Raw genomic sequence first — 27,501 nt, 5'->3', positions numbered from 1 at the left:
ATTATTACAAACCAAATGGCACAGAAAAAGGACATATTCCATGAGCTGCTAGCATAAGCTGGTTATGATCAGTACCAATAATCATAACTTTTATGAGACAGAAGCTTTATCAGGAGGGGCTAACAAGCTTCAGCACATCTAACGTGTCGTAAACCCTGTAAAAATGGCACAACTTTCTCTTAAAAGTGCACATTTCCTTTAACTAAGAGGTGGACATGTCTCAGTTATTTTTTGCTGCGCCACTATTTGACACTGCAGTGTTTAGAGAACATGCAAAACTAACATTACCTATTGGTGAGGAAGCTGCAGCTGCCATGTCTCCACTTTGCAGTGACTCTGCCATCAAGTTTTCCAGGGTGATCTCTCTTATAACCTGGTAACCAGAAGCACAAACACCATAAAGAGCCATGGCACAATTATGCTAAACACTAATTTTATTAAATAGTGGATAAGCCTTTAATGCCAAATTTTAAGAATTTGGTCTTTTGAGATAAATGAACGTGCTGCCATGCTCTAAGACAACACAAGTTGTACATATGTCCATGTGCAGACTTGTTGGTTATTGAGCACTACTTTCTGTCAAACACATCCAGGTATAAAATATAGGTACAAATACAGCAGACATACATATGACCTATACACATGACTGTGAACTTTCACTACAACTTTTATACTGAAAGTATTATGCATTAATAAGATCTTGCCACGCCTGCAGGCAATGAAATTTCATATTCTTACTAAAAGTTATTTCAAAACATTTTGGCAGTCTTCATTTATAGTGCTTAGAGATTTCAGAAAGAAAGAGAAATAAGCATTTATTTCTGAACTAGTGATAAAGAGAAAGAGATCTCTCTTTGCCCTCAGGTGAGCGGCTTTCTCATTCCAGGTATCTGTGGGCTCTCGCTGCCACCCTGGCCTGGTCCACCAGCTTTCACTAGTTATCCAGTTCTGGGCAAGACAGCATGGTCTCCCACAGTTCTTTGTCCTCTTCTGCCTTCTCTTCTTTGGCTGTTTCTTCCTCTTCCGTCTTCGGTTTCTGTGGGGGTCCCGCGGGCATGTGGCATAGGGTGCCCGAGACTCCGCAAAACTTGCAGAGGCATGGGAATTGCGTTGGGAGATATCCTATGCAACAGGATACTGTTAAACATAGGAGTTCATTTATATTCTTAAAATAACCGTGCCTTCTCTGTTGAGTTTCAGGTGAGGTAGTGGGCACATTCTTTGTTCGAGTCTACGGTGCTGGAGAATATTGGCGTACTTATTCGAGATGTCTTCCCCTCTCGTCACCTTTCTGGTCTCCTCTGGCAGCAAAGCCCAGCTTGTATGCTCCCATGCTGCAGTGTTGGCCGCTTCGTTCTCCACCAGGGACTCGTGCCTCGGGGTCTAGATGATGTAAGTCTCTGGAAGATCTTCTCTTCAATTACAGGTTTTGGTAAGGATGCTTAGGGCTTTCTTTGAGATTTTTCCTTTTTGGCAATTGTGACACTGCTTGTGAGTCGCTGATTATGACGGCGCCAGTGCACGTGGAAATGGTGAGGGTGATTGCCATTTCTTCTGCTGTGTCTGGGTCCGCAGCAGTGATCATGACGGCAGCTTGTTCCTTGTCCTGGGCGTTCCTTGCCCTGTTCCTTGCCCTATGGCGCTCAAGGCAAAGGCCGAGCGTTTCATGGCATTTTTTTTCTCTCATGACACTCACAGTTGAATATACACAGAAACCGAGATTTTACAGATGCCTTTGTTTGATGGCACTGGATGCAAAAGACATTCAGTTGATTCTGAAGTATCTTGGAGCTTTTGTAAGTTTAAATTCATGTATTTATTATACTATTATGACAAAAGTGCAAACACATAAACAATAAAATGACATTGACAAAGTGATTCCCACTACTGCCAGAATCGGCAATTTGGTGGATCAGACGGAGAAAAAAAATAAAGGAACAGAATCAGAGAAAAATAATCCCTACAATATATGGACCTAGAACTATGCTCCTGCAAAGCTGCGTACTGTCTTTTGGGCCCATTTATTTGCTCAATCAGGCCTCTTCCTTAGCAAGCTAGCCTTGAATGTAGGACTTGTTTTGGAACACCATCGAAACTACAGATGGCTGTACTGCCACTTCGTTCATGTACACATTGACATGCAGCTATTTCTTGGTATATTGCTGCTGCAATGCTCCCATCTGTTTACGTTTCTCTCTGCAGATGAAAGAAGCTAAATAATTCTGCACAGATGCCACCGCTGAACATGCAAGAAAACTAATTCGTGCCACAATGTGACACTTTGCAGCATACCTGTCTACCTGTCTACTAGCAACCCTGCGAAAACCATGGCCAGGGCTGTAAACAACAAGCTCTCTCGCTCACCCGTGCCTGCCAGCTGAACACAGCAGGCCATACCTAGCGTGCTTTGACCCAGCAACTGTATGATAGTTGATCCCAGTGTAGCAGTTATATTTTCTACATTAATGAAGTTATATGGCACAGTGCCAAATAAAGCAATAATATGCCAAATACTCTTTATATAAATTAAAGATATACTAGGATCATAACCAAAGAATTTAATTCATATGTTTCCTGTAATTCCTTTTGAGAGTTGAGATTCGAACTATCAGCAGACTGTGGCTAAAACATGGCATTACCTACGGTTATTCAAAGTGAGCCACAAGTGCAGATGAAGAGTGAAATTAGTATGAGATTTTTAACAAGCACAGAAAGAAAGCAAAGAAAAACAATAACCAAAGCCTCTCACCTCAACATTGTCTTCCTCACCGTCAAACCGAGACAAGTCATATGCTTCTTCACCCTCTTCATCCTGGCCATCATCCTGTGCCAGCTCAGGCCGAAATGTGAACATGTCCCTGCCACTCAACTGGATACAAAAAAGTATAGCGTCACAATACTGTAGTGAGTGGCTTTTTGCAAATGCCCCTTTAATGGGCATGATCAACTAAAAGACAAAAAGACGGCAATAATTAAAATTATGTTCTGGGGTTTTACGTGCCAAAACCATGATTTGATAATGAGGCACGTTGTAAGGGGGGACTGAGGATTAATTTTGACTACCTGGGGTTCTTTAACATGCACCCAATGCACGGTACACAGGCGTTATTGTATCCCCCCCCCCCCCCCCCCCATCGAAATGTGAATGCCGTGGCCTGGATTTGATACCGTGACCTCGTGCTTAGCAGCACAACGTCAAAGCCACTAAGCAACAACAACAGGTAACAAAAAGCTCTGCAAAAGGTTTTCAAAGGTCCTATATACTGACACCCTGTGCAACAGGACAAAAAGACTGGCCTTCACTGGCCTTTACGTAAAAAGTTTTAGCAATGGATACGTCATAACTGCAACACAAGTTGTCTACAATTCTGATAATCATAGGTTAATGTGACAGCCCCACAATCCACTAGTACGAAGATCATAAAGACACTGTAACGAGCTCCATTTCCCTGTAACCAATAAGGTTGATGCCCAGTGATTCAGTAACTCAACAGCACTACCTATGATGTGTGCACTCTGATGAAGTGATGTTGGTGCAATGAACACAAACTGACTTTCATGGATGCAATAGAGGATCCTGTCCACTAAAAAGGACCTGAACGTTGAGCACCCATGATTTAAGGAATATACACCTGCTTACAATGAGAAATGATGGCAATATTGTTACATAAACAAGCAGAGATGAGGACTAGCTTGCTTTTGTTGGTGATGAAAACCTGCATGTCCACACACATCCCCCTTCCCATTCAATATCCCACTCATTTCTCTATCATCACTATGAAATTGTGCAACACAAGCATATATACTATACTACCATAGATACGACTATTGGACAAGTACAGTTAAACCTCATTTTACTTAGTTGATGGGACTGGAGAATTGTTCTGTTAAATCAAGAACTTCTGCAAGTCAAGAACACAACATTCATGCAAATAACATATTTACTTAAGAGTGAAAAAAGATGTCATTTCTGCCTGCGTGGGCTTTGTCAGTTGCAGGTGCAAGCATTTCTCAAAGACAGTAAGTCTGTACATCTTTGGTTCCTTCATGGGAGCCAGCAAATTATAACAGGTCAGTGGCATCCATCACTTGAACTACTGCCAGCACGAGAGATTTAGAGGCATCATTACTGTTTGCATCTTTCAACCACTCACACATTAAAGAAAGGAAAGAAGGAGAGAGAGAAAAGCAGAGTGCACTTTTAAGTTCCAGGACACATCCATCAGCTTCAAGGAAATATTTTTTTTTTCTTTCTTTTTCTGCAGTCATGCTGTGTAAAATTTTGTGGTTGATAGTACAAAAGTAAAAAAAACCTTACTTAAGGCTGAAAAGTTGTGAAATGTACTAAAAATACTTACACCAATGCTGCGACCAGCCTTGAATTCATCTCGCTTGCGATCTCGCTCTTTCTGCTCCGTGTCCTGCTTTTCTCGAATTTTAGCCTTTTTCCATGCAAGGAAACTCTCCAAAGTGATGCGGGGAAGGTTGCCACCTATCTTTGCTCTCTGCAAAAGGATAATTCAATTTAAAGGGACACTAAAGGCAAATACTAAGTCAACATGGACTGTTTAAATACCATTCAAGAAACCTTGCAACACTTGTTTTGTGCCAAAAAAAAAAAAAAAAGGAGACTTAGTTTACGAGAAAATTGCATCTGAAGGGCCCGAATACCTTTATCGAAATTCAAATCTCCCGCCACCCAATCAGGGGAGTGGTGACGTTGCATACACCATCACCACCCTTTGCTGCCATCAGTGAGTAAAACGGCGCCCGACAGACGGCGTTACTGAGCCAAGACAGAGCAGCAGATTCGCCGCTGCAGCTGCTTCTTGGTCAAGTGGCGTGGACCACTCGGGCATCCCGCGACATCACGTGGACATTGATTCTCTACCACTTTCCGTTTATGCAAGTTTCGTGAGCCAGTAAAACCAGCGCCGCACTACGCGATAACTACTGAAACACAAAAGCGTGGGCAGGTGAATACAGTCGAACCCACTCATAACAATGTTCAAGTGCCACGAAAATTCCATTGTTATAACCGATAATTGTTATAACTGGGCTGCATAAAAAAATCAAAATAGGGGGATGACAGACCTGATGTGAGAAAACTATAATGGTGGGGAGGCCAGTGCCCCTCCCCACCACTTTCCTCCATCCGGCTGCTGATTGTGTTCATTCATTTAGCTGCTTCCTGGGCACTCCGATTGCGTCTAACAAGCCGCGGCTGTCGGCGTTAAAGAATAGCACTGCTATGACAACTGCAAAGAGAGGTCACAGGTGGCAAGCGATGTGCGAGCAACACCGAGGCATCGCTTTGGTGGCCCCAAAAGGGGCCTTTTCAAAATTGTGAGAAGGCTGCCGTGGCAGCCTGTCAGCTTGAGAAATCCATAAGAAACACTGAGGCAAGATAGCCACAAGCATTTCGCCACGTACTTCTCATTGGCTTGCACGAAAAAACCCTATGTCCTTCTGCCTTGCATGCTTTACGCGAAGCTTGCCAACATCCTTCTCTAAGGCATCCAAGTGCTCCACGTAGTGCAGCGGAAGGTTCCTCGCGAAAACAAAGCCCCAGAGGGACTGAATCATCTGCCGGGCCTCCTGTGAGGACAACGTTGAGGCAGCCTGCCCTACTGCGTCATCGCTGCCGTCGTCGCCGTTGCTATCTGATGCAAGCATATTCACAACGATCACTTCATCGGTTAGAAGCACTTAGTTTCCAAATCTATAGCCGTGCGCTTTCTTTTCATGGCAATGTCGTTCATTGCCGATGATTAGCGGGCGCATCAGCCATCTCCAATTTCAGCAGCAAGTCAAACCAACTGTTGATCAAATGAGGCTGAGAAACCACGTGGCCAGGAACGATTTTGATGCAACCAACAAAAACGAACGCGAGCGAATGAGCTGTTAGCAGAACTGCGCTGAATGAAAAGCAAGCGAGCAACATGCGAGAAATCTGCGAGCAGCGCAGTTGGCGCAGTCCATTTGTGTTTCGGGGGGTGGGGCGGCTTAAAGCTATGGGCGCAGCCCATTCGTGTTCAGAGGGGTGGAAGGGCGACGGGAGAGAGGCGCTCGGAGATGGCTGGAAAATGAACGTGCGGCGGCTGTTGAAGCAGCAGCCCGTCGTGCAGCCCATTTCTCATTTTCTTTTTTGCTTTTCAAGGATTTCGCATTTCACTACCTTTCGGCTCGGACACCCAGCAGCCAGGCTTCATCGTTATAAACGATAATGTGGCATCAGGACATTCTACTAAGCAGGATATTTCACCATGGAAAATATACAAAAGTTGACGGTGCAGTAGCTTCTCATCGTTATAACCAATATACTGTTAAAACCGGTATCGTTATAAGTGGGTTCGACTGTAGTTTCTCAACAACCAAAGTGTTTCACAAGGGGCATATGAGAAAGCTGTCCACTTATATAACGACCCGTTAGCCTGCTCAATTTGGTCACAATGAATGGAATAAATCGTGGAGCAACAGCGTCTCAACGAGCCAGGGCACAGGAGAAGGCTGCAAGGGCAACCACTACTGTAAAGGCTCCTTTATAATCGAATGCAATGTCGGCACACATGTGCGCATGGATGTTACGTTACACTGAGGAGAGATGACCACTTTGTAGACTGGCGCGAGGAGGCGGCATTGACATCGAGATAAAACATGCTCTATCTCACGCCTATCTTCGATGCTTGCATTACCCAGAATGCTCCATGCATATGACTGGCAACCTTTGCACGCAGCATACTGTGAATAGACCTGTGGCCATGAAGGAAGGACAAAGTATTTTTCCTTCCTCTGTGGCTGCAGTGGGAGATAAGCCAGCGTGCACATATAGACTTTTTCATCGGGCGAGGAGGATAGGGTGCACGGTGAGCCTTTCCTCCTCTCTGACTTGGGCGATCCGGCGCGACGCTGCTTGAAAGTATTGCTGTTGCGTGCTGCGGAATGATTTTGGAACGTTTTAGATCGCACTTTGTGAAATTTACGCCATGTCCGTTCATATAAGGTTGTCAGGGAAGCTTTTCATTGCATCGGTAATTACAGTAGGCATAAATATGTCTTGGGGGCGCAAAAATGTGACGCGCATAATCAGCCGCGGTGTACGTGCATTATCAGTCACGGTGTGTTTATATGTTGTGAACTATTTTGCTTATATCGGTTTTATTTCAACGAAGAAAACCGGTGTCTCTGTATTACCAGTATTAAATGGTAAATCAGCTCATTGTCTGATCGCTTGGCGTAGGGAGTAAAACATAAAACCTAAGAGTGCATGCTCGTGCACGGCCAACCTAAGGCAACCAAGAAACATCTAAGCAGCAGGCGCTATCAAATATTTGTCATACACCGGCATCGTTCTCACGGACTTCAAGTCTAGTCGGCTTGAAATTACTATTTGTTTACGCTAGCCCTGCCGCATGATACATATATAAGCTGTGTGCGTCGGCATTGCCTTTTTGGCCTGTATACAGCCATAATACATGAGAGGGATCGCATAAAAAGAATGCGATGGCTATTTTTGAAGACAAAATTGCCGTAATACGTGTCAGTGCGTCATAGCAAGAAAAACGAGGTCGAAAAAAAAAAAAAAAAACGGTTATCATCCTCTTTTTCGAAAAAGCAAGAGAAAAGGGGCTAATGCCATAATATGACCTCGCATGCGTAGTCGCGCCGCACGACGTTTATTATTATAACTGCTGATATATATAACGATAGATAAATGCTGATGTCGTGTGCTTGGACCATGCACTATACATAGAACAAAGATATCTGTAATCCAGCACCTACCACTGCATAGGACGCTCGCGCAGTTCATAAATGGTCGCTTTGCTGGACAAGCTTAATTCAGACTGCAAGGTATGCTGCTATTACTAGCCAAAACTATTTTATTCATGGGTGGAAACCTCATCCATCGAACCAAGTAGTCATGCATTGTAACCTGCAGCAAACAGTTTGAATGCTTGTCAAAGTAAAACAGCACAGCTCCTATCGTAGCAGAACAGTACCCACGCTGTTAAAATTGTCGCGTATGTTTCATTTCTCCTAAGCCGCAGCTTAGAACTAGAGGATAATACTGCAATAAGGTTACATTAGTGGATGGAACATTCAGAAATACACAATACATCTCCGAGGCTGATTGTAGGCTCAAATATGCGCGCACACATCGCGCGGCGTGCTCCGTCCGCGCCAACGCCAGCAGAAAGTACGGCTGCACCGACCTAAACCACTTCAGTACGTCTCACAGAACCATTTACCACGTAGAAGACACCACGGCACATAAAACAGACTGCACAAGCGCGAAAACAAACGCCAGAAACTATTGCCGAGCGTATACCTGCCATGCAAAATGGAGCGCTCGCCCAAGCTGGCATGCCAACTGCCCATAGATGGCGCCCATGAAAAAACGGTTTATGTGTATGAACACCCCGATTTGAAAAAACGCACATAGCATGTTTATCCATCGCTGCATTATTGACACTGGTCATGGTTGGGCGACTTTAGGCAATAAAAACAGTGCATTTTAGGTGCGTACTTGACATAGTGGACCAGCGCTCGCTGCCACAGTGGCTACGTTACCTTATTTTTTCCCCTCTCATTTTTTTTTTTTTTTTTGATTTTGATGCTCTAGGACTGTCAATACTCTTGAACAGCATGGGCCAATCTACTTCTGTTTCTGTTTTCAATTCATTTTTGGGATGCTGTTACAGTGACTGATCCTGCTACTGACGATGGCATAGATGTTTCGACAAACACCTCTGATGAAGCAAACACTGGAGAGGCGCAGCAACTTCCAGAGAAGGAGGCCTGCAGTGGCGTGGATGGCCAGAAACTTTCAAACGTCAAACTGTACCCCTCAATTGCTAGGGGCTTCATCTACGACCACGTCAGCAGCTTGACGAAGTTTGAGAGTGTGAGTACCTGGTTTACACTACTTAAACTTACTTAAATAATCAATTTGTGCCATTAAGCATTGTGCAATTCATGTTTGGTAATAAAGCGTCTCTTTTGCACCTTGTTCAGTTCTTTATCAGTAGTTCAGAGGGCAAGCCCAATAATAACGAACTCGTGATACAGCAAACACATTTTGTGCAATGAAGGTGTTCATCGTATCTGGGTTCGACTATAGTATAACAGGGGACCAGCAGAAAGACTCACAATGACTACCATATTTACTCGCATAATAATCGCACCCCTGAATTTTGTCGTCAGAATTTGATTTTTTAAATTTCCCGTGTAATGATCGCACCCTGAACTTGCCGCAGCGATATCTCTTGTGCCAAGTCAAGCTAATAACGATTGCACTTACCATCTGTCGAATGCTATGCGAATGACTCTTCAAGACAAACCAAGCGGTCTGCACGCACCAAATATTCTTAAGTAGATGCCCCATTTCATTACTTTCATCACTTTCCGCACTTCCATGACAAAAAGAGGTACTACCAAACTTGCCTTTACTATGTGTAGGCTTTATAAAGGTTGTGGTCAACAACAAAAAAGGCGCCTTTCGAGTCTTCTCATCTGCACTCGTGAGCTTGCAACAAATCGCGAGCGGCAACGATAGTAGCCACGTTTACACTGATACGTTAGAAGTGTACCCTATTCATATGCCGACGCTTGTAACACAGCTAAGATATTCGCCCACCCTTAGCAGAAACGTGCCGCATTAGGATAGTAGTGAAGACAGAGGCCGCAGTTTCCGCAGCATGCCGGCCATGTGTTTCTATGTCACTGGCAGCTAAGCGCGCCCATCTGTTTCTGTCCCCTCAAAGTGGACATGGCTACGTTATTGCCGCAAACTTGCTGATATTAACGATATTATTCATTACTGATACGGAAAAAACTGTTTCAATGCACGTAATGTACTCACGAAGAGAAAAAAAAATCACTTTCGGCGCGTTCGGCTTGCTCCTTCGGCCGCCATTTTTGTTTTGGTGTCCCGCACTACATACAGCAGCAGCCGCCTATTTGTTGACCTGTTGTCATCCCGCAGCAAATGCGGGATGAAAATTTCTTTTCGCGAGAAATTTAACCCGCGTAGTGATCACACCCCTGAATTTGCGTCAATTTTTTTAACAAAAAAGTGTGATCATTATGCAAGTAAATACGGTATGCACATGAGATATGCTGGTCTTGCGACATACAGAGTTAAGTCCAGTTTGTATCCAATGTATGCATTATTGTGTTGGGTCTTTTCACGGGTTCAACCACAGTTATAAAAGCACCATTTAAAGGGGCCATGACATGACTGTCGTACTGTTCTCAGTTTATCATTGTAAGTGATAGTAGTATAGGGCCCAATATGGTTATACTCATAGAAAAGCTGGACTCTCAGCACACATTTTAACTAGAAATTTCAATTTGAAATCACTGCCTCTAAACCCCTCTCACCAAAGGCAACTGCCATTTTGGCATGGCTGTGTGACATCAGGAAATGAGGGGCCACGTTCAAGACCACACTGAGCGTCTTTCTCCACACACTCTGGCACCCAATGGCACAGCAAGGCAAGGGCGTCGGCGTTCGATTGTACCCACAGTTCCTTCACTCAGTCGATAAAAGGCAGCAGCAAACCACCAATACGCACACGCAAAAACAAAACAATGCATGGCAGCCATGACGTATTTGTAAATCCAGCGGTCACTTCCTGCAATCCCTTGTGTTGGCAGTACACAAAAGCATGTCCTTCAAGATCGGCTTTCGTTATCTAAGGGAGCCATTTCCGAAGGTGCTACTTCACTTCCTCACCACCCAGTGTCGCGAGACTAAATTACGGTTTAACTGCAACACAAGTTTAAATACAAATTTTCTACTGCACTTAATGCGCTCAAATTTTGCCAGCTTGCTGTGGGACGCATACGGTTTAACATGCAATTTTCGAAAGCTAGAAAATTTGGTGTCATATATGTGCGTTGCTGGGAGGGGCCACACACAGCCACACCCAACAAGAGGTCTTGCTAGAGCTGAGGACTATCCCTTATTGCCTCCACACTCGATCAGCCCAGACTCTTCAAAACTGTCCAAACTGGAGTTGCCTCACTCTTCCCGCACTACAATGTCAGAAGCAACACTGCTCATTAGCCACACAGCCTGTTGCTATGAGCAATGTGTTATTCACAGCATTGTAGCATAGAAATTAGCACTCCCAAAGTACACCTGAACCGATTTTACGGTCTTCTTCATATCTTTAACAAAGAAGCATGACTGTAGATAGGAACAAAATTACTTCCCAGCCTCCCCCTTCCTAATCAAAAGATACTAAAATCCCCCTGTGCTTTTAGCATTGGTGACGGATATTTTCCTTATGATGAATATGAACAAGAACATAATCCCAATCTCCCTACAATGAGTGAGAAGAATGAAGAGAACTGAGTGATTCGATTTGCAACAACAACCATAGCGCTGCGTCAGTTGTCTTTCTTGCATTCAGTGTGGTTTCACACTACTGTTACGAGTATCACTTAATACCTACATAACTACTAAAGTTACACAGATCATACACAATATCATTGTACCCATAGCATAACTTTACTGTTTTCTGACATTTTACATTCTGAAGCACATCATATCGAAGAATTCCAAATTGTACTGTATCATAGCAAATACGGGAAAATGCTGGGAGAACTTCTTACTATGCACTTAGCACCAATGCATTTTTTAATGTTCTTTTACTCCGATGAGTGCATCAAGCAAGAATGAGAAAATATGAGTCAGGCATGGAGTTAAGAGAAACAAGAATGGTTCCAGCACACAATGAGGGATATTGCACACTGTTTCAAACAGGAGTAGTGCAAGAGGTGCAAAATGCAGCATGCCTTTGATTTACAACAACTCATTGATAAGGATGGCTTTGTTAAGAAATCTTATGCTCGGTATTCCTAATCTCGTATGCCACAGACAAATGCAAGACTGAAAATGCGCTTGCAAAGAGTGCTTGCACTAAATTTCTTAATGATGATCTCATGACAATGTAATAACATGTGCCAACCTCTGTTTCAATGAGGTCCTCTATTGTCAAGGTATCTTCTGTTTTAGCCTCATCAAGATTCTTTTTATTCTTCTTCAACACAAACCCAGGAGGCACAGCATGGCGGTAATGGCACTTCTGTCCTCCATTCGGGCATTCCCAGAACCAGCCATACTTGTTTTGCTCCAATGCATCCAAAAAGTGCTTGCAAATCTGCAACAAAGGTTACCAAACATCATTCTGTAGCGAGTTAAAATTCATGGTTATTTTTTTAGTACATCAAATTTCTTATATAGTGTAATGAGTAGTTATTTGTTCATACTAACAGGTGTTAGAAGTTAGTTCCCCTGAAACCTTAACTATGCACACATACATATAAAACAATGGGTCTTCATATGTACAATGGCAGGCATTTTTACTACATATGACAGATGACTCAATGAAGAAATCATAGGAGTGCTTGGTCTGGCTCCTCTGGCCATGGTCAGATGGAAGCTGTACCATCATTTTGCACCTCTGTTGCCACTGCTAAATTAGTGTTTTTAGCCATCAACAGACCGGCAAGGAGGTACAATCACTCTTTTCTTATTCCCCGCATGTCTACAAGACGCATTCGAAATGCCAGATTGGGAAAACGGAAAGTACCTCAGCAACCTGTGGTTTGCAGGTGACTAGAGCTGCTATATTTGGACTTAATATACATTGCACCTACAGTTCACACAAGAACAAAAGGAAGAACAGGAGGACAATGTCCTATTAACAATGCTGGAAATGACTTACAGCAAAAGATTGCTTACAACAACAACAAAGAATTGACTTATAACAAAGGAACTGATCCAGCAAAAGTTAAAAGGTAGGCTCGAAGATGAGTACCCCAGTCACATGAGGCACTTTCAATCACAATTGAGCCCTATCAGGACAAAATTTCTAGGTCGCAATTGACTCCCTTTTGCAGCCTGTGCAAAGAAGCCAATCGCGACTGATAAATTTGGTCCTGATCAAAACTGCTCTGTGTGACTAGGGTATTAGATTAAAAAAGCTAAATAAACATTCAATAGACTGGTGAGGATGGAGGAGTTTATGATTGGCAGTCAGTCTCTTAAAGCAGTAAACAAGCACATGCACCTAGGCCAAGTAGCCACAGAGACCCGAATGAGAGGAAGAAAAATGAGCTGTAGATTACACTTTTGTAGATTGCAGTGTAATCCATAAAAAAGCAGATCAAACCCATTGCCCAGCCTTTAAATCTCCTTTGTAAAACACTGCAGCTTGGTTTTGAAGACTAATATGATGTCACAGCAGTTGCCAGGTGTCAAAAGCTACATCTGTTCTTTTGAGTTTTTATCACCTATTGCCCATTGTGCTTACACAAGCTTGGTTGCCATACATTATGCTTGTTTCCCTTTCAAGCTGTAGTTGTCTATTAAGCTCTGTTCCCAGCACTGATGCTTGTCTTTCTAGATGTTGTTAAGGCTCATAGTATTAGAACTGTTCCTGACAGACCGGGTACATACCAATTTGCTCAAATTTCACCTCCCTTGCAGTTTTACAATAACACCTTACTTCAAAAAAAAAAAAAAGTCTTGAATTTCCAGCATGTCATTCATAAAATGCTAAATCCATTTCTAGCATAATCCCACACTCAAATATTTTCAAACAATTAAATATCTGCATTCCAAAGATTTTGTTTCATATGGCACTTGTACAGTGACTTAATGATCCTACCTTTCTTTTTTACAAACTACATGTAGGTAACTATCAACATTGCAGTAAATTGCTGCTACCAAGAGTCAATACATGAATGTCATACAAAAGACTGCAGCTCATGTATTGCAGGTCACAAAGAAATTCCATACGAAAGAGCTTGCTGAAAACTGCCAAGAAAGCTGGCTACAGGCAAGAATAAGTAGCTGCAACACAGGCTGTTTCACCAAATTCTGACAAAAATTCATTATGAGACGGTGCAGTACAGAAAACGAGCCAATTTTTTTCAGCAACACGTTAATTGCAGCTGTAGAGGTGCACCAGTAAGTGCATTATGTACTATATTCTACTAATTACCCTTAAATAACTGATGCAAAAACCCACCACAGTGTAAGTGGGAAGAAAAGCCTATCTCTGCTTAAAAGGGTCCTGAATCACTCCTCGAGCTTGATGAAAAAACAGTCCGCAGATAGCATATGCTGCTGCGAACATCCCAGGCCAATTTTGTAGTAGTGTGCGGCTCATGGACCTCTCAAGTGGAGTGCGAAGTCACCTTTTTCTCAAACGCTCTCTTTTCAATGGAAGCCTGCTTCTCACTCTTTTCCGGACACTTTATTTCTCAATATAGCAGATTCTCATACGCAGATGTTATTGGCCAATAGCTGACATCAATCAGGAAGGCTGTTTGAATGAATGCATTTCGTTGCATGTATATTTATTGAAGCAGTTTAATAAACGGGCTGAAGTAAGCAAAAATCTACTTTCGAATTTCGATAATAATTATGTACTTCCGGAAGAAGCCGACTATTGTCTGCTCCCACTCACCTACGGCCGCCCACGTAGGAATTAAACTTAGCCACCCTGCTTACCGGTGTCTTAGCCATGAGGTCTTGCTAATTTCGACTAGTTTTCAACACTATACTAGCCTCGAACCACATGAAACTTAAGGTCAACCACACACACGCTTTCCAGCGCGTGCTCACTTCTGGCCGCTCCTGGTAGATGCTTTGGCAGACTTCGCATCACATTGAGCTATTGATAGCACATCAAAATATTCAAGTTTTATGTGGCTACCATTCGTCGATCAAGCTGGTGCAGGAAAAAGCCGGTCTGCACCATGTAGCATGGCCATAGTTAAGCACATGGGCGCGAGTGAGCAGACACTCAAGCCCTGTCGTGTACAAAGCAAATGCTGTGCATACACACTGCAGTCTGCTATGTAGCATAGATACTGCAGCAGCTGCAGGGTGCTGCGACGAGTCCACTGGCTGAGCACACTGCAGCTCACCGAGGACTACCGGGTTTGGCACATTGTAGGCCCCAAAATCAGAAATAATGGCGTCTATATGAACCTCCAAAATCAAATTTGAACTGCTTGCCAGACTGATCAGTACGCAGAGTGTTGTGGGCACACACTGCTCCACCATAGCCTTCGCAGTGCAAGTCATTCAAGAAGCAGCGGAAGCACTGCGAACAGGATGTTTGATTGCCATTAACTCCGTTTCTGCTGAATACATTAAAGTACTTTTTGCGGTAAAGTATTTCTGGAATAGTCTACTTTAACTTCAAATGCATTTCTCGACTTCTATAAGTGGTTCAGAGCCCCTTTAAGGCATGTTCCTTTACAAGGAATCATGACGCTCACCTATTTCAAGATATCTGGCCCCACAATGTGGCAAAGAAACATGTTTTTATAATATATTTCCTAAAAGCTGAATTGTCAACTTCATGCCAATACTACATGGTACACTAATACAGTCAAAATTTAGTGGTGGTCTTCTTGGAACCTGTCCTAGTCTCAAGATTCCTAGTAATTGGACATGACCTCAACACCTTGCAATTACAAAGTGCACCCTGAAGATATTACTAAACAATTAGTAAATTTTAGTCAATTACTAGCTTATAAATCATTATCGCGCAATTCTTGATGCCCAGTGCAAGGAAAGTGTCCTGCCAAAATAAATATCTTAATCTACTGCACTGTCTTTAGGTATTTCAGTCAGCCTTTGCAGAAACCACTGATTATGCATGCAATGTTGGCTTTCTCAATTTACATTGAGCATACATACAATGTCCGTTTTTGGCATCCGCCTATCAGCTTCTCCATGCTTCTTTTCTACAACTTCTGCAAGCTTGGCTTCATCCCAGTTGTCCATGGTATCTGAAATACATATTATAATATTTAGAGGTTTGCCAAGTGGAAGCTGTGGCCGAACAGAAGAGCTTATAAAATTGCATCATAATATTGAATACAAATCTACTTCTGTCTGTACATAAACAAGCCACAGATTCCAACAGGAGAGCTGCTGGCAGATGTAAATCTGCATTATGCAATATTCCGCACATAACTTTCTGCTTCCTTTCCAATGTGTCCTAAAACCCAAAATATAATGCACCTATTAGAAAAACATGAACCAGAATGTCATGTTACTCTTTAAATGTGTCATATGAGCACTGCTACATGCTGTTGACAAGAATCCTGATCCTCTGTATACAAGTAGGGCAGCACTTAATGAGGGTTTATTACGATGGGACAAAAAGAAAAAAAAAATACACTGCAATTATTTCTAAAAATTTTGCCTTAATTGAAAAATCAATATCTAGGGGCAGTATAGCACAAGAGAAAAGAGACACAAAGAAAATTATGCTTGGGAATGACAATTTCAAATGTTTATATGTGCAAACAGCAACTAATTAGCACACATTTGCCACAAAGAGGGTCTTGAAAAGTGCATTTGCATTCACTACAATCACAATCAGTTTGCAATGAGGAAGAAATTGAAGGAAAAATAAATTTTCCTTGCAGTCAACACTAAGTGATGATCAGTTTAATACCATGTCAATTTGCTGCAGTTTATACATCTTTAATATTACAAGTGGATGCTTCTTACAATGAACTAGTCAATACTTGTACAGTGCTAATCATCAGATATTTAGATACGATCATCAGAGTGTATGCATACTACTACTGCATACACTTCTGCATGGCGCTGTCTCATCAGCACTACTTGTGTAGTGGGGCGGCATTTTTCGGTGATCACTTTCGAAGATACTTTCATGAGGTTTCACGTGACTAGCGCCGGACATATCAGCATCTACTAATGATGGCATTCCTGGCACAAGGCCTAGCATGCTGTCTTAGCACAGCTGGCACAGTTTCAATAACGCTGTTGCCAATAGACGCCAAGAACATCCAGCACTATTCATGTGAAATCTCATGATAGTGAGAGCATCTTCTAAAGTGATCACCCAAGAACATCACCCCTGGTAAGAGGCCCAGAATTTCTACTGCTTCAAAGCAGCCCCACTAGGCCATAACATGAGTTACACTGACTTGAGATACTGCACATATTACCGAAAAGCTAGTAAATGTTTACACACATGGACGCGCACTCTTTAAAGTGTAAATCTGGTTAGCGTACAGTATGGCATGACTTAAGTTTTTCTACTTTATATGAAAGAAGTGCCTGATATGACATCTACAGCAGATATCAATATATGAAAGGTTACTCTGCAGGACCCCACTTCAAAGTGAAGCAGCTACGGGTGCTTAAATACAAATGAAGTGTTCTCCCAAGAGTGCGTAGTCATGTACAAACCCTTAAAGCGAGAGAGAGAGGAAAAGGTATCGTAAGTGCACATGCGAATGATAATAATCACATTCTTTCCACCCCAAAAGAGCAAAACTACCTTTTTCGATAACTGAAAAACGTAGACATAGATTAGCAATATATATATATATATATATATATATATATATATATATATATATATATATATATATATATATATACGCAGGAAAGAGACGACAAACTTTTTGGAAGACTTCTTTTACTTAACGTTTTCGGCTGGTGGACCAGCCTTCGTCAGAGTACGGTAACGCATGTACAACACATACACAGCTTTAAAGGCACCGTATCACGAGCAGAGGGCGCGCTATCTGCACTGACTGGACCATACACTGCGCATCCTAAATCATTATCATTGCGCATTATAAATGATTATCAGTGACAGGCATCTTGGAATATACAAAAAATGAAATGCAGATGTATTCACGATACAATACATACAAACATGACTCTCAAGTAAATGCCAGCGGTTACCATGATTATGTGTAGTGAAAGCAAAATGACTTATACATGCAGATACAAAGGCGTGATGTTTAGCACATGGCATCATAAGTGCAACCTCGAATTATCTAAAAATTGAGATGTTAAACGTACAACTTTGAACAACAGCGAAATATGTCAAAAAAGCCACATGTAATGAAAGACAGAAAAAAAGCGCTGAAATCATGTGTGTACACTGTGTGGGAGGTGTATATTTCTGCTCAGTCTAAAGTTAGACAGGTTAGTTTTCCTTTGTTTTCATTTATTCCGGACGAGACAGTGTTAAATTTGTGAATCAGGTAAGATTCGCGAAGCTCGCAGTCATGGTTGGTGCGAAATCCAGATTCGAGTATTGTTACTTTGAGATTATTAAATGAGTGGCCCGGCATGTTTACATGTTTCGAGAGTGGTAGATTTGGTTGGGATTTGGCATGCGACCTGTGGTTGTTAAAACGGATCCTGAAAGGTGTTTCAGTCTGGCCTATGTATTGCATGTGGCAAGTTCCGCACTCGAGCAAGTACACTACATTATATGAATCACAGTTGAAACTGCCTTTAATAGTGAACATGAATTGGCTGGCTGTGCTGGTGGCTGTCAATGTAGGCGTTATATGAGCGCAGACTTTGCAACGTGGTTTATAGCAGCGGCTGCAACCGGTCGGGTTAGAAGTGGCGATCTTTGAAGACGTCAGTATGTCACCAATGTTTTTCGAACGTCTATACACGACACGAGGTGGCTCAGGAAAAATGGCTTTTAACCTGTCGCTTTGCGTGAGAATGTTATAGTGTTTGCGGAGTATGCCTGAGACCTTAGGGTTAGATGCGGAATGTGTGAGTATCAAATTAGCTGACAGGGAGCCACTGGGTTTGTTTCTGCCTTTAAGAAAGTCCATCCGGTCATATCCTGCCGCTCGGTGTATCGCGTCATCCATCATTTTCTCTGGATATTTACGGTTGAGAAGTTTCTTTTTGAGTTCCTGGCAACAAGAATTAAAATCGTCTTCTTCGGAACATATGCGCTTAAAGCGCTGTGCCTGGCTATATGGAATCGCAGTCTTGCAATGACGCACGTGGCTGCTTTCAAAATGAAGAAATTGATGATTATCAGTTGGTTTTTTGTAGAGTTTTGTGATTAGGCGTCCATCGGCAATGGTAATCGTGACGTCAAGGAAGTCTACAGATGACGGTGAGTAATGATGTGTGAATTTGATAGCGGGGTGTGCCTGGTTGAATGCCGCAATGAAGTTTAAGAGTTCTGTTTCGCTATGTGTCCAAATACAAAATATATCGTCGATGTAGCGTTTAAAGTAGATAGGTTTTAGTCGTACACTATTAAGGAACGCGTCTTCGAGCACTCCCATGAAGACGTTTGCATAGTTAGGGCCTATTTTAGTTCCCATCGATGTTCCACTAATTTGTACATAATGAGAATTATTAAATTCGAAGTTGTTAAGCTCGAGAACTAACTTAAGCAGAACCTCGAGGGTTGAGCTATCAATCGGGCTATTACACTGGAGGTGTTCATAGGATTTCAAGACAGCCTGAATGCCATCCCTATGGGGAATATTCGTGTAGAGGGAAGTGACATCCATCGTCACCAGAAGCGAGCCTTCAGGAACGGTTAGATCTATTATGTCATTAAGAAAAGCATTAGTATCCTTAATGAAAGAAGAAAATGTGGCTGGAATAAATTTGATTAGACTGTCGACGTAACGAGAGATCTACAAGACTCTTTTGGTAATTCAACTTTAAGTACTGTTTCTGTATCTTTTCTGAAGTGCCGGAAGGTGACTGAAAAATGCATTCGTGCGGAACTTCACGTGTCCGCCCTTAGAGAGTATGTTAATACTTCAATAATCCCTAGGGGCCTTCGAATTCATGTAAACCCAGCTACCTCTGAACTATCGACTGTAAAAAAGCATAAGTGGCAAGATGTTCTGACTAATGCTTCACTCCAGCTAGTACGTATTATTTTAAATCACTATGAATCATCGGCAAGTTCACTTTTAAATGTAGAAAATACCTTGGTTGACCAACTTGCTCCGCATGAAGTACATTTGCTGAATGTTTACGAAGAAAGAAAGGTGAATGCGTTAAACAAAATAAAAAGTCGGAAACTGTTACGGGACAATGTCCCGGCGATAACATACTCTACCAAACAAAGCTGTTCGACAACTTCTGTAATACCAGTTGCTAAAACATTGCCGGAAACAACCAACCCGGGCACTACCATAGTTAACCTTTCCCATGTTGCGCTTCTGCCTGCGTAAGAAAGGGTTCTTTCAAAAGGCCTCAATTTCTGTCCAGCCACCGGGGGCTTCGACGAATTCCAGTTAATGAAAGACATTGAAAACTTCTCCTGAAACTTAAGACTCAAAGAATATTTTCATGGCCGCACTAGCAGCAAACAGGACCACCCAGCTATACTGTCCGCGACACACTGGACGCCTGCCTCGCAACGGGACAAATGCCTAGACCTATATATCAAAGCTGTTTCTCGCGCATGCTCGACACCTACAAGAACGCGTGCCCCATTCCAGAGAAATCTTTCCACTAGCGAATCCGATGCTCTTAGAAGCCTAAGCACACGCGATGATATTGTTATTAAACCGGCGGACAAGGGTGGCTCGGTCGTGATAATGACAAAAGAAAATTACAAAAAAGAAGTTGCAAGACAGTTATCTGACGGTACATTTTATAAAGAACTTCCCTGTGATCCTACCGACGAATTCCTTTCCATAATTAAGGAGAACATAAAAGCATTGGTGAAGAAGCAGAAGATCGACGATAAAACAGCACGCTCCTTGATCCCACTCAGTCCAATAGCCGGATGCTTTTACCTGCTGCCCAAGATACATAAACCAGGTAATCCAGGCCGTCCCATTGTATCCGGCATCAGAACAGTCACAGAATACATCTCTCGTTACGTCGACAGTCTAATCAAATTTATTCCAGCCACATTTTCTTCTTTCATTAAGGATACTAATGCTTTTCTTAATGACATAATAGATCTAACCGTTCCTGAAGGCTCGCTTCTGGTGACGATGGATGTCACTTCCCTCTACACGAATATTCCCCATAGGGATGGCATTCAGGCTGTCTTGAAATCCTATGAACACCTCCAGTGTAATAGCCCGATTGATAGCTCAACCCTCGAGGTTCTGCTTAAGTTAGTTCTCGAGCTTAACAACTTCGAATTTAATAATTCTCATTATGTACAAATTAGTGGAACATCGATGGGAACTAAAATAGGCCCTAACTATGCAAACGTCTTCATGGGAGTGCTCGAAGACGCGTTCCTTAATAGTGTACGACTAAAACCTATCTACTTTAAACGCTACATCGACGATATATTTTGTATTTGGACACATAGCGAAACAGAACTCTTAAACTTCATTGCGGCATTCAACCAGGCACACCCCGCTATCAAATTCACACATCATTACTCACCGTCATCTGTAGACTTCCTTGACGTCACGATTACCATTGCCGATGGACGCCTAATCACAAAACTCTACAAAAAACCAACTGATAATCATCAATTTCTTCATTTTGAAAGCAGCCACGTGCGTCATTGCAAGACTGCGATTCCATATAGCCAGGCACAGCGCTTTAAGCGCATATGTTCCGAAGAAGACGATTTTAATTCTTGTTGCCAGGAACTCAAAAAGAAACTTCTCAACCGTAAATATCCAGAGAAAATGATGGATGACGCGATACACCGAGCGGCAGGATATGACCGGATGGACTTTCTTAAAGGCAGAAACAAACCCAGTGGCTCCCTGTCAGCTAATTTGATACTCACACATTCCGCATCTAACCCTAAGGTCTCGGGCATACTCCGCAAACACTATAACATTCTCACCCAAAGCGACAGGTTAAAAGCCATTTTTCCTGAGCCACCTCATGTCGTGTATAGACGTTCGAAAAACATTGGTGACATACTAACGTCTTCAAAGATCGCCACTTCTAACCCGACCGGTTGCAGCCGCTGCAATAAACCACGTTGCAAAGTCTGCGCTCATATAACGCCTACATTGACAGCCACCAGCACAGCCAGCCAATTCATGTTCACTATTAAAGGCAGTTTCAACTGTGATTCATATAATGTAGTGTACTTGCTCGAGTGCGGAACTTGCCACATGCAATACATAGGCCAGACTGAAACACCTTTCAGGATCCGTTTTAACAACCACAGGTCGCATGCCAAATCCCAACCAAATCTACCACTCTCGAAACATGTAAACATGCCGGGCCACTCATTTAATAATCTCAAAGTAACAATACTCGAATCTGGATTCCGCACCAACCATGACCGCGAGCTTTGCGAATCTTACCTGATTCACAAATTTAACACTGTCTCGTTCGGAATAAATGAAAACAAAGGAAAACTAACCTGTCTAACTTTAGACTGAGCACAAATATACACCTCCCACACAGTGTACACACATGATTTCAGCGCTTTTTTTCTGTCTTTCATTACATGTGGCTCTATTGACATATTTCGCTGTTGTTCAAGGTTGTACGCTTAACATCTCAATTTTTAGATAATTCGAGGTTGCACTTACGATGCCATGTGCTAAACATCACGCCTTTGTATCTGCATGTATAAGTCATTTTGCTTTCACTACACATAATCATGGTAACCGCTGGCATTTACTTGGGAGTCATGTTTGTATGTATTGTATCGTGAACACATCTGCATTTCATTTTTTGTATATTCCAAAATGCCTGTCATTGATAATCATTTATAATGCGCAATGATAATGGTTTATGATGCGCAGTGTATGGTCCAGTCAGTGCAGACAGCGCGCCCTCTGCTCGCGATACGGTGCCTTTAAAGCTGTGTATGTGTTGTACATGCGTTATTGTACTCTGACGAAGGCTGGTCCACCAGCCGAAAACGTTAAGTAAAAGAAGTCTTCCAAAAAGTTTGTCGTCTCTTTCCTGCGTATGTTACGTCGGGTCCTGCGTGCTGAACTTTGAAAAAAAACCCTATATATATATATATATATATATATATATATATATATATATATATATATGCACTGCACACAATTCCCTTCACAGCTGTAGCATAGATGTTTCAAAGGCAGAAAAACAGCCCAGCACTGGCTGAAAGTAACATACCTTGGTCTCTCATATCGGTGTAGATATCCCTCTTTTCTGCTTTCCTCTCAATAGTTAGATCATGAGAAAATTTGCACTTATCACCTTTCCCACAAGTTCCTTGCTTAAAGAATGCACAAAGCACTGACTTTGGATCAGCCCCTGTAAACAAAATGTTTGTAATAAGGGAATTTACTCAACATAAACCATAGCAGCAATATAAGCCAAGTGGTGACCATGTACTCAATGCAATAAATATCTTGTGATGTCCAGACTTCGTAAATACCTAGTATTCCACTTAATTTCAAATTTACATGCATGCATCTTAGTTCTACGATTAGCATTGAATTCTCATGGCTCATTTATTCGAGTTCCATGCATCTATTCATCCACAGCTTTGTGTCATATAAGTCATAAAACGCTTCTGGGCACTAGAACACAATAGATATGATGACCTTTGGAGGTTCATTTTATCATGTTTGAGTCATCTGGAAAATAAATTCGCACATACAATTTATGAGCTATTTTTGTTGTACTGTAAGCTGCTGCAACCCATACTATAAGGACATCACTCAACGAAGAGAATTTTGGCCCACAAAAAATAGCAGCATACCTTTCTCTACCTTTTGAACAGGCCTGAAAAGTAGCTGGTTTAAGTCTTCAGTTTCAGTTTTCTTCTTCTCATTCTTTGCTTGTGCTTCCACCTGCAGGAAGGAAAGAGGTCTTGAATATGTCTGCCCTGATAGTTTCATCTGCCCTGGAGTAGAAATCACCGATGGTCCTTTGTCTCAATATCTGGCTGATGTTTTATTAAGACAAGACCTAATGCTGTGTACAGATATTTTTGTGCGTTTCAACTGGAACAATTCATTTCAGATTTAGGTCAACTGATTTAGGTCAACTGATTGATTCTGTCACAAAAATACATTCATTCTGTAAGGATTGTCATAGTGGAGGGTTACCAACTAATTCTGACTAGTTAGAGGAGTTTTCTAATGTGCTCTGGTAGCTCTGTACAAGTTTTTTACATCACTCCTTCATTATGATGAGGCCAGCATGGTTGGGAATTGAACGTGGAGTACAGTTAGAGGAGACAGTTGGGCTAGTTGGTGCTTATTACAGACTTGAGCCATAGCACACAGGACAGAACTTACATTCTGTCCTGTGTGCTTCGCGATGTCATTCATTGTCTTTTTTGCACTAGTTAATGATGTCTGAAGTCTGTTGCAATACAGTGCTACTTACAACTTGACTAGCTGTGCAACGCTCTACGGTAGTAAATCCCTTAAGGAAACCATATTTGATTCACGTAATGTTTGCACCTAAAAAGCAGGTTGGAGGTCCAAAATGAAGCAATTCAAAAAATTTAATCACTCCCTTCAAAAGAAGCCTACTCGTATTTGAAACATCGTGTGGGCAAAACAAGTAAAACTATAATAATGCAACATGCCAGGACCGACTGCTGCACAATGTGACCAAACTGTGTTTCTGGATTACAGGATACACAAACCTTTGCAATAAAGAAACTGAAGCTGTCAGGAATGGAAGCACAAGTATCAGATAATTTTTGAGCTTTTTATTATGCAAGACTGTACAGTATGGTTGGTACAATACCTTTTTGGCAGGCTGATTGCCAAACTTCACCTGGTGCTGAACCTGCTGGATAAACTTCTGCGTTTTTGCTCCCTTCTTGTTTTTGAGGCCAAATGTTTTGTCCTGCAGTAAAATGAAGCAAAAACATGAAGCATGGGATGTCACAGATATTTTTTTTCCCATGCTTGCTTTTTTTCACACTTGCAGCCCCATGCGTATGAGCACAGTAATAAAATCCTTCCCCTCCCTCACATTTCAAACTTTGCTTTCACACGATCTGGTTAGTAATAGCGTAGTGCTGTTTCTAATGAAAGCCTGAAAGAAAATGGCAGCATGGCTAGTTAGTTAGGCAAAAATGCAGCTCAATATAAGTGCCACAAAGGAGTGAAGGGGTGGAGGAATGAGGGTGTAGTTGGTTTACAAGAGAATTCTCCTCCCTCTCAGAGGAGCTTAGCCATGCATGGAAACAGCTATGATGCACTTTCTATATATAGTTTTTCTTGATATGGCCCCCCACCCCTGTCGCCAAACAAGATGCTATAAAACTGTTTATATGGTACTTAAACAAAAATTAATTATGGGGTTCTACGTGCCAAAACCACGATCTGATTATGAGGCATGTCATAGTGGGGGACTCCACATTAATTTTCACTACCTGGGGTTCGTTAATGCACTCTTGAATCTAAGTATGCGAGAGTTTTTGCGTTTCGCCTTCATCAAAATGCAACCTCTGCAGCTGGAGTCAAACCCGCAACTCGTGCTCAGCAGCACAACGCTATAGCCACTAGGCTACCGTGGCGGGTTACATGATACTTTCACCAGCAAAATCTTGCAAAGGAAGTCTTGTAGGATACAATTATCTCCTGCTTTAAACACCATCAATGCAAACAACTAATTTATCTGCAATAAAATGATGCACACCAGGCAAACAGTTAACCTATAATTGCTTTTCTTTAGGTGATGGTACAGGACTTGTCATAGACATTCTCTCATAAACATACAGGACGCTATAAATGACAGCAAGAAAGAGCAAGCTGTGACATGCATGAGAATTGGAGAGTCACAAATTCAGAATTACAGTTGTGTTTCAGAACAAATAAGAACAACAGCAAATAAGAGCTAACATGGTTTTAAGTCAGTTCAGTTGACTGAACTCAAGGATTGTAACCAGCAGACAATGCACACATCTTTTTCTGTGTGCACCTTGTCATCGGCTGGTTGCAACTATTAGCAGTAAATCTTCCTTAAGCATAGAAAAACTTGTTTAAAATAACTGTTCTTGTTGTGTAAATGACAATGTTACTTCACAATAAAAGCAAAGTGGATTAATTACTTGCACAGAGTTTTTTCCCAGTCTCAGCTAAAACAGCACATGGAGAGGGAAAGTAGGAATGCTAATTACAAGCACGGAAATATTACAAAAGCAATTTGGTCAGGTTAGTATAGGCTGCCGCATCGAAACTTCTTGTAAGTAGTAAATTTCATAAACCAAACTATGCGCACGTGTTGCCATCAACCATTGGTTTCTGTCACGTGTCTAGCACAGTATATTTTATTTGAGGCATTCTTACATGTATAATGGCGCAAGTTCTCGTGTTTTCTGTTATGCACAGCAAAAATTTATAAAATCTTTAGGGAGAAGCTATGCATGCAATTTTCGCTCTGAAGACTGAATCATGAACCGGCCCGATTACTGGTTGCCCAAGTAAAACGCACGCATGATTTGTGTTGCATATTGTCATTTACGTTTTCAAATGAAAATGCAAGCCGTTTTATAATGTGGAAGCCGATCAAACTCCGTCAATCACTTCAAGGTTAGCCTCGCATAACAGTACCCTGTTAACAAGAAAGAAAGAAAACGGTCGGACGAACGCAGCTAAACGTTCGATCACCCTGCATCATGTACGATTCAGATCGTCTAGAAACAGGTCTTGCTTGAATTTGCACATTTCTAGGGATTTCTAAAATTAGGCCATTCTTCGCCCTACTAACTTGTTGCCTCGCTGTAGAGCATAAACATATACTAAACTTCATAATAGATCTGAAACCTCGCGAATATGAAACACGAAAAGCAGCAAACCATTCTAACAAACCATTACAAATGCTGTGAAGGGCATTTTTCAGGACTACCTTTATAATAAAGCACACCTATGCATAATCTTTTTTTTCTTTTTTGGCAATCATCTGTACTCATGGGTTAAGGAATAAAAAAAGAAACCTAGGCACACGTTCCCTCCGCATGAGCACATGATTGTCAGTACTTGTCGCGCATCTAAGCACAACGCGAATGAAACGTTCTCGCTGTTACAGTTGAGTAAGTGTAAGACAGTAGTACGTGTAATGGGTAATTGCGCTCTTTGTAGCGATTTATTCGATCAATCCGGAAAGTCTCGCTAACGGTGTCCGTGGAATTGACGTGATGTGCAACATACATAAGCCTCGTCATTGGCTTACCTCAATTACTTTCTCTTTTTTCTTCATTTCAGTCTTTTTACTCGGCTCAGGCGCTTTCTTCTTTGGAGGCATAGTGACAGTTTTAATTAATTGCAAAACCTAGAAGGTACCGTAACACACGGCGAAATGGTGAATAACGAGCACGGAGACAGCGGAGACTACCGAACATAAGTAGCCGCGGTTTGGCATTGATCAACATCATTGACGTAGTTATAGATTGTAGAAGTAATTTGAAAACATTAAATAATAATAAATAATGTTAAAGTAATAGCAAACTATTTATAAAATCCAGAAACATTTGCGCCGAAATTTGCTGCAAAAAATTCAAATGAAGCTTATTGCCAGCATGGTTTTCAGCCATATCTAGTCGACCGGATGCTAACTGTGTTGCTTTCTGTCAAACTGGGGCATCTTGTTTGCTTAAGGCAATGTCTGTGTTAGAAAGAGAAGCTATACAGAAGCAAATTCAGCAAGACTGGGCGAACAGGGAATATATTGAAATCATTAGCGGGAGCATCAAGAAAATCGTGGATTTTCTTACATCGTTTGGTAAGCATGCATGTTTTGTGTTCCTA

At 41.9% G+C, this 27,501-nt stretch overlaps 1 protein-coding gene across 1 annotated transcript in view; it reads right to left on the bottom strand.

The window, feature by feature from the left end:
• LOC126544726 (zinc finger CCCH domain-containing protein 15) overlaps positions 1 to 27,093 on the bottom strand; it is a 33,652-nt gene extending 6,559 nt beyond the window's left edge. Inside the window, exons 1-9 of the mRNA XM_050192185.3 lie at positions 26,927 to 27,093; positions 24,494 to 24,595; positions 23,493 to 23,583; positions 22,901 to 23,041; positions 15,731 to 15,822; positions 11,979 to 12,170; positions 4,359 to 4,505; positions 2,750 to 2,869; positions 289 to 373 (exon numbers count right to left, since the gene is read on the bottom strand). Of these exons, the coding sequence (XP_050048142.1) occupies positions 289 to 373; positions 2,750 to 2,869; positions 4,359 to 4,505; positions 11,979 to 12,170; positions 15,731 to 15,822; positions 22,901 to 23,041; positions 23,493 to 23,583; positions 24,494 to 24,595; positions 26,927 to 26,998 (1,042 nt within the window). The 5' untranslated portion in view covers positions 26,999 to 27,093. The remainder of the gene's footprint in view (positions 1 to 288; positions 374 to 2,749; positions 2,870 to 4,358; positions 4,506 to 11,978; positions 12,171 to 15,730; positions 15,823 to 22,900; positions 23,042 to 23,492; positions 23,584 to 24,493; positions 24,596 to 26,926) is intronic.
• Between the last annotated feature and the right edge of the window lie 408 nt (positions 27,094 to 27,501).

The sequence above is a fragment of the Dermacentor andersoni genome, chromosome 1, assembly GCF_023375885.2.
Source record: "Dermacentor andersoni chromosome 1, qqDerAnde1_hic_scaffold, whole genome shotgun sequence".
NCBI lineage: Eukaryota > Metazoa > Arthropoda > Arachnida > Ixodida > Ixodidae > Dermacentor > Dermacentor andersoni.
This window is presented reverse-complemented; position numbering and strand designations above follow the sequence as displayed.